This window comes from Bison bison, unplaced genomic scaffold, assembly GCF_000754665.1.
Source record: "Bison bison bison isolate TAMUID 2011002044 unplaced genomic scaffold, Bison_UMD1.0 scf7180017864302, whole genome shotgun sequence".
Lineage (NCBI taxonomy): Eukaryota > Metazoa > Chordata > Mammalia > Artiodactyla > Bovidae > Bison > Bison bison.
Window position 1 is genome coordinate 7503934 of NW_011494874.1, and position 15443 is coordinate 7519376.

The 15443-nt window shown below is 39.9% G+C and overlaps 1 protein-coding gene across 1 annotated transcript in view; it reads left to right on the plus strand.

Annotated features, from left to right (window-relative positions):
- Positions 1 to 15443, plus strand: part of ATG2B (autophagy related 2B) — an 80387-nt gene that overhangs the window by 47848 nt on the left and 17096 nt on the right. Inside the window, exons 27-35 of the mRNA XM_010851396.1 lie at positions 705 to 781; positions 1039 to 1209; positions 1942 to 1959; positions 3784 to 3925; positions 6158 to 6360; positions 7111 to 7337; positions 8172 to 8280; positions 9203 to 9397; positions 10505 to 10606. Coding sequence (XP_010849698.1) covers positions 705 to 781; positions 1039 to 1209; positions 1942 to 1959; positions 3784 to 3925; positions 6158 to 6360; positions 7111 to 7337; positions 8172 to 8280; positions 9203 to 9397; positions 10505 to 10606 — 1244 coding nt within the window. The remainder of the gene's footprint in view (positions 1 to 704; positions 782 to 1038; positions 1210 to 1941; positions 1960 to 3783; positions 3926 to 6157; positions 6361 to 7110; positions 7338 to 8171; positions 8281 to 9202; positions 9398 to 10504; positions 10607 to 15443) is intronic.

Here is a 15443-nt window from a genome sequence, read left to right on the forward strand (position 1 = left end):
GGATGTGAAAGTTGGACTATAAAGAAAGCTGAGTACCGAAGAATTGATGCTTTTGAACTGTGGTGTTGGAGAAGACTCTTGAAAATCCCTTGGACTGCAAGGAGATCCAACCAGTCCATCCCAAAGGAAATCAGTCCTAAATGTTCATTGGAAGGACTGATGCTGAAGCTGAAACTCCCAATACTTTGGCCACCCCATGCGAAGAACTGACTAAATTGAAAAGACCCTGATGCTGGGAAAGATTGAAGGCGGGAGGAGAAGGGAACGACAGAGGATGAGATGGTTGGATGGCATCACCAACTCAACGGACATGAGTTTGAGTAAACTCCAAGAGTCGGTGATGGACAGGGAGGCCTGGCGTGCTGCAGTCCATGGGGTGGCAAAGAGTTGGACACGACTGAGTGACTGAATTGAACTGAAGGGTCTTATCAGTTTGAATATTGTAATACCAGTTTGTAATATCACTAACATTGATGAAATGTATCAAATTATATATACTTAATTAATATAAGGCAAATTTTGTTTCTAACTAAAAATAAAGAGAACTGTAGGATTTTTGTAGGTTGAAGCTGTATTTCCATTATAAGTATTTGCAGTACTGCCTGCCACAAATTTTAAAGAAATGCTAGTTTTATTAGATGTCTATTGGATAAGCATTTTTTAAAAGTTATACTCAGATATTTTATTAATTAAAATTTGTTTAGATTATGTTCGTGTGATGGATATGGGACTTTTGGAATTAACCATAACTGCAGTAAAGTCTGATTCCGATGGAGAGCAAGTAAGTTATTAAAATAAATAGATATTTTTACTTGAGTATTTTTATTTTATAGAAGAGGCTAAAAACATACTGAACTTTTTTCTACTTGCCTAAATTTGGTCAGAAATAGATAAAATATTTTAAAATTGAGTTATTATAAATACATATTTCCTGTGGCAAAACAAATTATATTTTATTTAATGTAAACCTCTGCGAAAATGTTTCTTCTCTTGTTTTGGTAAACGTTCTTATCCTTTTTTTCCCTCTTTCCTGTCCAGACTGAACCGCACTTTGAATTGCACTGTTCGAGTGACGTCGTCCATGTTAGAACGTGCTCAGACTCTTGTGCTGCTCTAATGAATCTAATTCAATATATTGCAAGCTATGGGGACTTACATGCCACTAACAAGGCAGACGTGAAGCCAGGAGCTCCTCAAAGAAAGGTGAAGGTACAGCCACCAACCATATTCTTAAGAAATCACTAGCCTGGCCCGGTTCCATCCAGATGAGTGGCATGGGGACATTAGCGAGGTCTTCTTGGCAGTTGTAGGGTAAAAAGGAAACTGAAAAATCATCTGTCTGTTCCTTAGTTTTAAGGCAGTGGGGCCTAGAAAGGTGATTCCACAGGCCTTTTGGGAAAACAGTTCTGCTGTTTGATGCTCTTGATTTTAGAACGTTCATCTTCTCAACCAGCAAACGTTTTCCCAGACTTACGTTATTTTTGTATGTCCTCAGGGAAGAAAGAAAACATTTATCATCATGCGAGAGCCTGTTATATGCAAGTTGTATGTAAAAATGCTATGAGAAAGTAGATGGCAGGAATTAGTATTATTACCAGAAGACTCATTTATGTGATATTCTCTTTCATGTTTGAAAGGATCCAATTTTGAGTATACTTTCTCAATGTGATTTCCTCTTACCCAGCACAGTCAACAGGTTAAAGGTTATTATCTCTATTTTGTAGATGAATAAGTCAAGACCCAGAGAATTTAGGGAATTTACCCTAATTAAGAGCAGATACAGCCACAATATGCCTGTTTCGATTCCCAGTTCAGGGCTTTCCTGTGCCCCTAGCTGTCACTTCTTTGCCCTCTATGTCCAGATTGAACAGTGTCCGGTTTGTTTAGCGTTTTCTGTTTTTCAGTGTTTTCATTCTTCTTCGTGGCCTCTTCTGTGGACAGAATTCTCAGCCCCCTCAGGTCAGTAGTCTCACTAACGATCTGACAGGCCTCGTGTCACCTTTCCCTCAGGCTGATCTTACTCCTCATTTAGGTGACACTTCTGTTTTTGTTTCCTTGTTCCTGCTATTGTCTCGTTGATAATAAAGTGATCGATGACATACTCTCCCTACTGGTTCTACTCTTTTTAAAAACAATGTCCAGTTTTTTTGTTGTTGTTCAGTTGCTCATTTATGTCCGACTCTTTGCAGCCTTATGGACTGCAGCACACCAGGCTTCCCTTCATTGTCTCCTGGAGTTTGGTCAAACTCATGTCCGTTGAGTCAGTGATGCCATCCAACCATCTCGTCCTCTGTCGTTCCCTTTCTCTTCTCACCTTCGGTCTTTCCCAGCATCAGGGTCTTTCCCAACGAGTCAGTTCTTTGCTTCAGGTGGCCAGAGTATTAGAGCTTTAGCTCCAGCATCAGTCCTTCCAGTGAATATTCAGGGTTGGTCCCCTTGAGGATTGACTGGTTTGATATCTTTGCTGTCTAAGGGATTCAAGAGTTCTCCAGCCCCACAGTTCAAAAGCATCAGTTCTTTGATGCTCACCTTTCTTTATGGTTCAGCTCTCACCCCCACACATCACTACTAGAAAAACCACAGGTTTGACTCTACAGACCTTTGTTGGCAAAATTATGACTCTGCTTTTTAATGTGCTGTCTACGTTTGGCATAGTTTTTCTTCCAAGGAGCAAGCATCTTTTAATTTCATGGCTGCAGTCCTCATCTGCAGTGATTCTGGAACCCAAGAAAATAAAGTCTCGTCACTGTTTCCAGTGTTTCCCCATCTATTTGCCATGAAGTGATGGGACTGGATGCCCTGATCTTCATTTTGAATATTGAGTTTTAAGCCAGCTTTTTCACTCTTCTCTTTCACCTTCATCAAGAGGGTTTTTAGTTCCTCTTGCTTTCTTCCGTAAGGGTGGTATCATCTGCGTTACTGAGGTTTTTCATATTTCTCCTTGTAATCTTGATTCCAGCTAGTGCTTCATCCAGCCCAGCATTTTGCATGATGTACACTGCATAGAAGTTAATCTACAGTTTATTAGAAATTATTTTAAATTATCCCTTCCAAATGGAGAAGGAAATGGCAACCCACTCCAGTACTCTTGCCTGGAAAATCCCATAGACGGAGGAGCCTGGTAGGCTATAGTCCATGGGGTTGCAGAGAGTCAAACACGACTGGGCAACTTCACTTTCACTTCCAAATGAAATCTTTCCATTTTAGAGTCATGCTGACATTTTAAATGCATGATTTGGATTTAATGAATCCATAGTTCGTTAACATAAATTGTTAAGCATTGGTGCTAGAATTTAACCTCATGAACCACCATTTAGTAGATCTCCCCTCTCATATATTCCCCCTACTGTCTTTAGGTATATGTTTGTTCCAAGAAATGAGACTTGGCTCTGCAGTGGCTTTGCCTCCAAGGTGAAGGTCATGGCAGCAGTCAGATTTGAGCAGATCAGACTCTGCAGAGAGATCCCTTATCCCCCAGCTTCAGTGCAGCGTTTTTCACCTTTCTTCTCTTCTAATCTGTTACCTCTTCAAAATTCAGTTAAACTGTGCTGGCATTGAGATGATAACACACTTATTTCTATTTGCCAGCAGTCATTGGGGTGAAAACGATGATACTAAAGACTTAAAAATGTAACAGCTGTTGAGTAGAATATAGAAAAATGAACACGTTTCTGTTTCTGATGTTTGTATAAAACGTGGTCTATTTCCAGGACAAAATAACTTTCAAGTAGTGTGCTGTTCAGAACATTTTCAATTGTTTCTAATTAGTGTTTTTGGCTGTAGGTAGATTCTGTTGGTCGGTCATCCTCACGCGGTCCAGTACTTCCTGAAGCAGATCAACAGATATTACGAGATTTGATGAGTGATGCTATGGAGGAGATTGACATGCAAGAAGCAGCTTCATCTGTAAAACCACAGTCTAATGGTGAGACAGACCCAGGACTTTTTCCCTGAGAGCTGCGATGTAGTTGAGGCTGACATTGTTTGCATTCTTACAAATTGCTCAATAAGTAACTAAAAGACAAGTCTGAGTTTTGGTGGGTATTTATTAGTCAGTCAGTTTGTGTTTATTGAGTATCTAGTAAATAAATAAATAATACTGGCTAGAGGCTTCCCTTGGACAAGGAAATGGCAATGCACTCCAGTATTCTTGCCTGGAGAATCCCAGGGACGGCGGAGCCTGGTGGGCTGCCGTCTATGGGGTCGCACAGAGTCAGACACGACTGACGTGACTTAGCAGAGGCTTCCCTGGTGGCTTAGCAGTAAGGAATCTGCCTGCCAATGCAGGAGATGTGGGTTTGCTGCCTGGGTGGGGAAGATGCCCTGGAGGAGGAAATGGCAACTCACGGCTAGTATTCTGGCCTGGGAAATCCCATGGACAGAGGAGCCTGGCGGGCTACAGTCCATGGGGTCACGAAGAGTCGGACGTGACTGAGCAACTGAACAACAACAACAACAGATTTTTATAGGAGACACAGATAAGTTGCAAGACAAAGCTTATGTTTTCTGGTAGCTTATAGTTTAGTAAAACAAACTGGCGCTAAACCAGACTGATGCTAGTATTTAGAATGATTGAGAAATGATCGAAGAAGACACTTCAAAAGGTAGTATATACTCTGTAATCAGTTTGGAAAAAATTTGGAATCCTCTCTTTAGACTCGTGAAAGCTGAGATGAGTTGGCTTTGAAAAAGTAGATAGGACTTAGGTGTGTAGAGTAAAAGAGAAGATAATTTTAGCAAGGTCATTAATGCCAAGAATCACAGATAGGCATGTGTGAGCCTTAATGATGTAGTAACTCCGGCTATTAATACTGTAGCAAAAGTTCCCTTCTTATTGAGAAGAATTAGCTAATAACATTAGATAATTGGAGGTGCCAGACGGAGAATTCTGAAAGCCAAGTGAAGTGTCTAAATATTTTTGAAGTATTTATATAGAAAACATTTTTTTCTGTTTAGATGAGCATTCTAATTTCTACATGTTGTGAAATCTTAATTTTAAAAAATTGTTTCATAATGTGATAAAAGTCTCGCATTCAATGTTGCTTACATTCTAATTTAGAATAAATCAGAGCTAAGGAAGCAAATGGGAATTTTTAGCTCCCTATGTACTAGGCATTATTTGTAATAAATGTTTGCAACTAACCTACTTATACTGGAAAGAACATTTAATGAGTATTTATTGAGCAGCTTCATTACCCAAGATTCTGTACTGGGTGCTGGGCACTTACAAGGGTGAACGGGTTCAACATGCTGCCACAGAAGAATTTAAAGTCTAATTTGTGAGCCTTGTGAAGCTAAGATGTCACCATATTCATCTTAGTGTCTTTAGTCCATACCACAGGATTTGGTTTGAATGAGTGAATGGGGAAAGAATTAATGTGTCTAATACGTGATATAAATGTGTAAAAATAAGTGTTCACATACAGATTTTTTTTTTTTAATTTTATTTTTTGGGTGCACCTCTGCAGCATGCGGGATCCTAGTTCCCCAGCCTGTGCCCCCTTCAGTAGAAGCAAGTCTTAACCACTGGACCAGCAGGAAATTTCCTACATACAGATTTTTGCACACATGCAACTTTTTGTCTTTATATTGAGATAGCTGATCTGTGTCCTGTTTGTGTATCCAGTGCCCCAAGGAGTCTTTTTATTGCTCAGAATCATTGCCTGGCTGAAGACATGCTCGGGAACTGTTCCAATCCCCCCACCCCCGGACCCCAGGTAGAGATTTCCCGCAGTTGTAGGTGAAGCACCACTGGGTGCAGCGATTTCCCTTCCCCTTGCTATATCGTCCAAGGAGAGTTTGTTCCAGAACGCCACCTACAGGACATAATTCAGTATGCAATTCTGGCCAAAGTAGAGCTGCAATCAACACTCACTGCCTGCTGCCGAATTCCTGAACTTCTCTGACACTGAATAACTTTGAGGAGATGTCTGTAACTTTATGAGTTCATCGTTTGCTGTTTTCTTAGGAAACTTAAAACTTATTATTAGTCTTTTTATTAGAAGTCAGAAGATTATTGTAAGAAATAAATGAGATACTGTGGGTAAGAGCGCTAACATAATGCATAACTGACTCATGACTAAAGTGTTTAATAAATGTTGTTATTATTGATGTTCCGAAATGTGCCGAAATTGACTGTTGTAATCTTTTCCCCTAGGTGTTTCTGATGAAAAATCTCAAGTTCAGGAACCATGTTGTTCAGACCTCTTCCTGTTTCCTGATGAGAGTGGAAACGTGTCCCAGGAGCCTGGCCCCACTTACGCCTCATTCACCCACCACTTGATTAGTGATGCAGTGACAGGCGTGCCCTCGGAAAATGACGACTTTTGTATTCTTTTTGCACCAAGAGCAACTGTTCAGGTAGTAAATTGATAACAAAATTAAAGTCTTGAAATAATGTTACAAATAGAAGTGACCAAAGGTCATCTGAAAAAGATTCTTTAGATTTTGTTAACTCTTCACAATTCAGAATTACTTGCTTTTGTAATTTACTGTTGATGCTTTGTAAATATTTGTTATACTTTACCCTTTTTATGACACGTCTGTGAGGGACTCGGAAGAATGCTATTTTTAAAATCTCCTGCATGGTTTATTGAACTACAGAGGAAGTGTAGTTTGTACCCTAAAGTACCTCTTCAGGATAATGAAATTAAATGGCAGAAGAGTTCTATACAGAGGTGTTAACACAAGAATTGGGAAAGATAAGATGTGGTTTGTGTGAAGGCTGATGGTTGACTAATAGATGTAATTTCCACTTTATTGTCATGCTTACATTTAAAAAGCATAGTCTGGATTTAATGAATCCACAGTTCACTAAACAAAATGGTTAAGCACTGACTCTATGCCTTTTTATTATCAAACAAGTAGTAAAAGCCAAATTGTAGACTATAAAAAATTCTTAGGAATGATTCACATAGAAGAGCAAATTCATTTTGTAGTGAAGGAAGCAAAGTGTATTATGTGACAATTATTGTCAGTATTTAGTGTCCACTTTATATAAGGAAATTATTCAAAAGAATGCAGAGTCAAGAAGTTCCCTTGAGAAGGGAATGGTACTCAATGGTTTCTACTTAGATAAGAGAGTATGTATTAACTGTTCCTTTGTCTTAGGAGAAGGAAGAAGAACCAGTTGTAAAAATAATGGTTGATGATCCAATTGTGATAAAAGAGAATTATTTTAGTCTGCCTGTTAAGAAGACAGATACGAGCAAAGCCCCGTTACACTTTCCCATTCCTGTCGTTCGGTACCTGGTTAAAGAAGTCTCTCTTGTTTGGCATCTTTATGGAGGAAAAGATTTTGGAACAGCCCCTCCTACTTCTCCAGCTAAAAGTTACATGTAAGTTAATTTCTACATACGTCTATTTGGCAGGCCAATATATTCTTTTCATTAAAAATACATAGGATTTACTCTTTCAAGAATTATTAATAAGTATGACCCAGAGCCTGTCTGTGTTCAAAAGGGAGAAACAGTTACATGAGCAAATGAGGGCAGTGAAGTGAAGGGTCTGTCAGGAGTTAGGGACCTCGCGTGCCCCTGGTTCTCTAGCATCCAGCACCCGGCAGGGTACCAAGCACAGAGTTGATGCCTCTGAAGTACCTATTAAAAGTGAGTGCGTTATCCTTTAGTTCTGAAAGAAAACTAGACAGAGAGACTAGGTGGAGACTGGGGGCAAGCGTTCTCTTGGGGTGGGAGGGTCAGAAAAGGCTTCATGTAGCGGGAACCTCGGACACAACATTGTGAGGACTTTTTCTATTTAAAAGTGCTTTTTAAAAAACTTGACACTTTACTGTAATTCTTTTATGTATTAATTGGAATTTCTCGGACTTGTCTTCTGATTCTCAGGGGTCTCTGAAGTAATAGGAACTTCTAAGGAGGTCTCATTTCTAAGTCTGTCTGTGGTGTGCACACCAACATCATAGTTAGATTCTTCTGTACTTTTAAATACTTAGCAAGTAGGTGATTGCTGTGATGACAGTAATAAAACTTATGCTCTCAGTGCCTCCAAGGTATAAAAGATGTAGTTTAAATGTATAACAATACAGTTTTTGGCAATGTTTTGATAGGTCTGTAATCTTGTTTTCTCTTTTCATCTTGTTATTTTTCCTGATGTCATTCGTTGCCTTCCTTTGACTATTCCTTTAATAAAAGGTTTTATTTTTTCATTTATAGTAGTCCCCATAGCTCACCTTCTCACACACCTACAAGACATGGACATAATATGGTTTGTGGGGGAAAAGGAAGAAACCATGACTTTTTAATGGAAATACAGTTAAGCAAGGTAAGATGGCATTTTAAAAGGAAAAATCCACTGAAGTAAGAGCATTAGTGACGGTTCTTTGGTTCTATCCTGCCCCCTGCCCTGTGTGATCTTGGAGCCTAAGTGGAAAAGTGCAGCGGACTTGTATAAATCTTACCTCTTACTCTTTTTCAGATATTCTGAAAAGATTTAGTTTTTGTTTTTCCAGGCTACCCTCCAGAGCAATGTCTCAAAGTTGAACAAGCACCAGAATCCCCCTGAGGACTTAGTAAAACACAGGTTGCTGGGTCCAGAGTTTCTAGTTCAGTAGGGCTGCAGAAGGGCCCATGAATTTGCATTTTTAATAAGTTCCCAGGTGATTCTGATACTACTTTACCCAGGACCACACTTGGGGAACCACCGCCCTGGAGTGTCTCTGGGGAGGCCTGCCATGGAATAAGCACACAGGTCAGGTCCGGTGTGAACATCTAGAGACCAGGAGGGCCAGGCTGCCAGGGACACTGATGCATTTAATTCTGTCAGCTTGTCTGGGGTTCTGATAGGTGTCATATGTTAGGGTGCTTAATATGGCAGTGGTGACAGCTCCATATACTTAACTGTATCCTTGCCCCTTTTTGGAACTTGAACCTTGCCTCCAAGCAATTTCATTAGGGGAACAAGATGATAATTTTATGAGTTAATCCTATTGAAGGTTTTGCTTGAAAAGGATGGGGATTTTACCAAGGTCAGATAGGAAATGTCAGTCAGGCTTATCCTTGTATGATCCAATACACGTGGATTAATAAGTAAATATGTGAACAAATGGAGGATTGTTACACTGTTCTCTGAAAGCGGAATCAGAAGCTGATAATTTAATGAAAATGTGTGATATTTTACACTTTAAAGAGAAAATCTGTTTTAAATAGAGTGTCGAGGTGGTTCTGTATTCTTTCCGTCTGTGAAGGTGAAGTTTCAGCACGAGGTGTACCCGCCCTGCAAACCAGAATGCGAGTCTAGCCTTGTGGAGCACCCGGTGTCCCGGCAGGTGTTCATCGTGCAGGATCTTGAAATTCGAGATCGTCTGGCAACGTCACAAATGAATAAATTTTTGTACCTGTATTGCAGTAAAGAAATGCCTCGGAAAGCTCATTCCAACATGGTAAAATTTAAAACTTCATATATTTTGTTGCTATATTTGTTTAGGAAAAGTATTTCTATTATATCTAAAATATATATAAATTATACCTATTATAACTGCAGAAGATTTGGGGAAAATTATGAGATTTTCATTTTACTATTAAAATCCCTTTTAAATATGCTGCTTAAAGTTTTATTTTTAAAAAATTATTTTGTGACTTCCCTGGTGGCCCAGTGGTTAAGACTTTGCCTTCCAACACAGGGTGTGTGTGTGTGATCCCTGGTCATAGAGCCAAGATCCCACATGCCTCACAGCCAGAAGACCAAAACATGAAACAGAAACTCTGTTATAACAGATTACCTGAGGAAAACCAGAAGTCCGTTGTGATCTACCCGAAACACGTGCACAAGGAGCTCCCTTGTGGTCCAATAGTTTGGACTCTGAACTTTCATTGCCAAGGGCCCAGGTTTGATACCCTAGTTAGGGAAATAAGACCCCACAAGCCACACAGTGTGGTCAAGCGCGCGACACACATACACACACACACACACACACGATATTGACACAGAGGGAAATAAGACCCCACAGGCCACACAATGTGGTCAAGTGCGCGACACACACACACACATGATATTGACACAGAGGGAAATAAGACCCCACAAGCCACACAGTGTGGTCAAGTGCGCGACACACACACACACACATGATATTGACACAGAATTGTTAGCAGTGTTCCAGATTTCTAACTTTTTCAATTTTAGTAGCATAGAAATTCTCAGCTGAGGGCTTTCAGAAGAAAACATTATAGAGGTTACCTTTGGAGTATGGATCTATGGATTTAGATTCAGGGGCTTAGCAGACTCCTCTGAGACTGCAAGTACAACATTATCATTTGCTTTTTTTCCCCGCTAAAGAGAATCCGTATCTTTCATCAGATTCTTAAAAGAGTATCTGACCAAAAAAAGTTAGATTCCGGATTCTAAGGAAAGAGGGTAAACCGACTTTCTGTCTAATATAGGGACTAGATATAGCATGGTTTTCTTCTCTCTCTCTCTCTTTTTTTTTTTTAATGAAAACAAGGTCATAATGTCATTGGAGAAAAACATGTTTCTCTTTCTCGCCTTGCAGTTGACAATTAAAGCACTACACGTGCGTCCAGAGTCTGGCAGGTCCCCACAGGAGTGCTGCCTCAGAGTATCACTAATGCCACTTCGCCTCAATATTGACCAGGTTTGTATTGCAAGCAGAATTGCATGGAGGTATGATTAAATAGATATCCTGTGTTCAGAGTGAGAAATTTAATTTATTAGAATTATAATGTTGTTTATTATTTAAAGTTTATGGAGTTTGCATAATTAAAACAGACTTTTGCTGGTAAAGGACAGGACAGATTCATTCGGTGTTTGAAATCTGAACTGTGAGTAAACATTAGATGTTATCCTTCTGTCTCCTACTTGCTGTCTACGTGACAGAGCACTTAATACCTGCCTCTTACATTCTCTGATCTTTACACACATACTCCTGATGCAGATACACAGGTGTTTTCAGGAGATGGAAGGACTCCCTGATATATATTATTGAAAGGTATAGGGGGCTATAATCACAGCACCTGTAAAGGAATTCCTGGGCAAAATGACAAATTAGTAGATTGGCACTTAAACAGGTCACAAACGAAACAAATTTATGGAAATAAATTCATTTTCCTATATTCTAGCAAGCACCCCATCAAACAGTTCTGGGTTTTGCATTCACCCAGAGAGCAGTCTAAGGCATAGTTGGTGCCTCCTCTACAAGCTCTGTTCAAGGCCTCTGAAGACGGGATGCTTTGCAGTGTAGTGGTGAAAGCATGGGTTTGCGGTCAGACCTGGGCTCACATCTCAGTTCTCTTTTACTAATTGTGTGGCTTTGGGTAAGTAACTAACTCTCTAAGCCTCAATTCGCTGATAAAATGGAAAACATAGTACATTTAGCATCATTTTTTAAAACATGAGGATCGGAGAAGGAAATGGCAACCCACTCCAGTATTCTTGCCTGGAGGATCCCAGGGACGGCGAAGCCTGGTGGGCTGCCGTCTATGGGGTGGCACACAGTTGGACACGACTTAGGCGACTTAGCAGCAGCAGCGTCTATAAAACACTTACCTTGGTGCCTGGCACACAGTGTTAAAGATCACAGGTGTTACCTGTTACCGTCATTAACTGAAGCATATAACAACTGTATAAAATAAATGGAGTTTTTATAATGATCTGCTTTTGAAATAACAAAGCCTTCCTGTTGTATCGTATATATTGGTGTGAGCTCAGGTTTGGAAGCAGCGTATATGTTGGGTAATATTATTTGTTTGCTCAATAATATTGATTAATGCTGATTCACTATTTAAATAAGTAGCAGATATATCAGGAATAATCTTAAATGATGTTTATATTGTAAACAAACTATAGGCCTAGCTCAGAGAAAATGTATTGTGAAGCACAGACGTGTAGCACAACTTTACATTACTATGTGTAGCTTCTGAGCTGGGTCAGACTTGCCAGTGTGTACTTAGATTTATGTTTTCTCATTATGGTAACAATCTTTTGAAATCTGTATTTTAATTTAATTTATCCATATTGGCCTAGTAGGAATATGATGCAGTATTTATGGGAAATTCAATCTGAAAAATCACCAGTGTGAGCAAGAATTTGAACAAGATTTATCTTTATGACATGACTTTACCAGACTTAGTAAGCCCAATTTTCTCTAATAAGCCTTTTCTTTAATATTGAATGTTAATTTCTTCTGTAGAACTATTTAACAGTATGATTTTAAAATGGAGAAATGTTAATCTTAGAAAAAAAAATCAGGGAAATAAATGTTACGACTAAACTGAGGAGGAATGGGAAATCATTTCCCAAGATGTGAAACCTACGGAAACAAAGCCATGCTACAAATGTATGACTTAGTGAGGAATATTACAATACAAAAGAGTCCTTTCTTCTAAGACTGACATACTATGCCAAGCAGTCATTTGAATAGCAAGCCAAATTTGTATTTTTCTTTTAAAAACAAATCAGTTGATGATGATAATGTTTTGAGTAATATGTTTTTTACCAAGCATATCTCTGACTTTATCTTAACTGGATCAGAGCAACATGTTGTTTGCTCATGTTTTTAAAAAGCTGCATTGCTGTTGACATTTGGTGCAGTTGATTCCACAGCTCAGGGTACCTGTAGGACAGGCAGGACACTGGGGTCACTAAGATGGAGTGACTTCCACGTGGGGAGGTGAGGAGATGATGGAGGTTGTGTAAGTAGGATGCTGGAGATTCAAAATCTGAAGGGGCCAGATTTCCTGACTTTCTTAGTCTGGTGATCATTTTAGTATTGAACTGCCTGTAAATCTGTGTAGGGAAGACATCAGTTCAGTTCAGTTGCTCAGTCATGTCCAACTCTTTGTGACCCCATGGACTGTAGCATGCCAGGCTTCCCTGTCCATCACCAACTCCCGGAGCTTGATCAAACTCATGTTCATTGAGTTGGTGATGCCATCCAACCATCTCATCCTCTGTCGTCCCCTTCTCCTGCCCTCAATCTTTCTGAGCATCAAGATCTTTTCCAGTGAGTCATATTAATTCCAAATCATTTGCTGAGTAACTGTCCCAGGTCTGAATTAGGATGCTGGGAATACATAGATGAAGAAACATCCCTTCCTCAGAGATCTCTATGTAATAGAGAGAGTACCAAAAAAACAGAGGACTTTAACACCCTGTGATGAAGTAGGCATAAAGATAAGTCCCACTGAAAGAGGACTTTTAGCCTGGGCTGGGAGTTTGGAAGATGAGGGGTGATCAGGAAAGGCTTTCTGGAGGTAACACTCAAGCTGGTCCTAAGGAATGTACAACTGTGAATATTTGTAAAGGCATTGACGGCCTAATGCAGGTTATGAGATGAGACGTGAGGCCGTTGGGTAGGACAGGTGCCCAGTGGAGGTCGGAAATGGTGAACGTGTAGCAGCACCGGTTTGCATGTTTGTGACTTTTTTCAGCATCACCTGAGTATGACATTGAAAGTAATTCTTTTAAACCTTAAGTCGTATCTCACTGATAGTAGCCTTTATCATAGGACCTTAAAGCTAGAAATAACTGTTTTATAGTTCAAGTTTAGTATAAATAAACCATACTTTTTAAAATTAAAAAAAATGATTGTACTGAGGTATAATTTATATATAATAATAGGCAGAGATTTTTAGGTATACAGTTTGAGTTTGACAGATATATACACTTGAGTAACTACCGCACCAGTTGAGATATAGAACAATTTTTTTACTCTGCAAAATTCGCTTGTGTCCCTTTGTGGTCAGTCCACCATCCCAAAGCAACCGCTGATCTCATTTCATCACTATAGAGCAGCTTTTTTTGTTCTACAGCTTATAAATGGAATTGTATCTGGCTTCCTGTTCTCAACATTATGCCCAGGAGATTTTTCTGTGTTGTAGCATGTATCAGCAGTCCATTCATTTTTACTCCTGAGCAGTGTTTCATTGTATGGGTACAACACTTGTTTATTCATTTACTTACTAATTCACAGTGGATTGTTTTCTTGTTTTTGGCTCTTAATGGATAAAGCTGTTATGAAATTTGAAGTCTTTTAATGGACATATTTTTCAGTTTTCTTCGGTAATGATAAACAGGATGTCTAGGTCATAGGGTGAATGTGTGTTTACAATCATAAGAAGCTGCCAAATAGTTTTCCACAGTGGTTGTACCATTGCAGGTTCTTGGCAGTAAGAGATGAGAGCAGCAGCTGCTTCATGCTCTGACCAAACCTGGTGTTGTCTTTTTAATTTTGGCTCTCTTATTTGGTGTTCATTGCCATTTTAATTTGGATTTCCCCGATGACTGAAGAACTGTACAAAAAAGATCTTCATGACCCAGATAATCATGATGGTGTGATCACTGACCTAGAGCCAGACATCCTGGAATGTGAAGTCAAGTGGGCCTTAGAAAGTATCACTACGAACAAAGCTAGTGGAGGTGGTAGAATTCCAGTTGAGCTATTCCAAATCCTGAAAGATGATGCTGTGAAAGTGCTGCACTCAATATGCCAGCAAATTTGGAAAACTCAGCAGTGGCCACAGGACTGGAAAAGGTCAGTTTTCATTCCAATCCCAAAGAAAGGCAATGCCAAAGAATGCTCAAACTACTGCACAATTGCACTCATCTCACACGCTAGTGGCAGTGGCACCCCACTCCAGTACTCTTGCCTGGAAAATCCCATGGACGGAGGAGCCTGGTAGGCTGCAGTCCATGGGGTCGCTAAGAGTCGGACACCACTGAGCGACTTCACTTTCACTTTTCACTTTCATGCATTGGAGAAGGAAATGGCAACCCACTCCAGTGTTCTTGCCTGGAGAATCCCAGGGACGGGGGAGCTTGGTGGGCTGCCATCTATGGGGTCGCTCAGAGTCAGACACGACTGAAGCGACTTAGCACTTAGCACACGCTAGTAAAGTAATGCTTAAAATTCTCCAAGCCAGGCTTCAGCAATATGTGAACCGTGAACTTCCTAATGTTCAAGCTGGTTTTAGAAAAGGCAGAGGAACCAGAGATCAAATTGCCAACATCTGCTGGATCATGGAAAAAGCAAGAGAGTTCCAGAAAAACATCTATTTCTGCTTTGTTGGCTATGCCAAAGCCTTTGACTGTGTGGATCACAATAGACTGTGGAAAATTCTTCAAGAGATGGGAATACCAGACCACCTGACCTGCCTCTTGAGAATATATGCAGGTCAGGAAGCAACAGTTAGAACTGGACATGGAACAACAGACTGGTTCCAAATAGGAAAAGGAGTATGTCAAGGCTGTATATTGTCACCCTGCTTATTTAACTTCTATGCAGAGTACATCATGAGAAACGCTGGGCTGGAAGAAGCACAAGCTGGAATCAAGATTGCCAGGAGAAATATCAATAACTTCAGATATGCAGATGACACCACCCTTATGGCAGAAAGTGAAGAGGAACTAAAGAGCCTCTTGATGAAAGTGAAAGAGGAGAGTGAAAAAGTTGGCTTAAAGCTCCGCACAGAGTC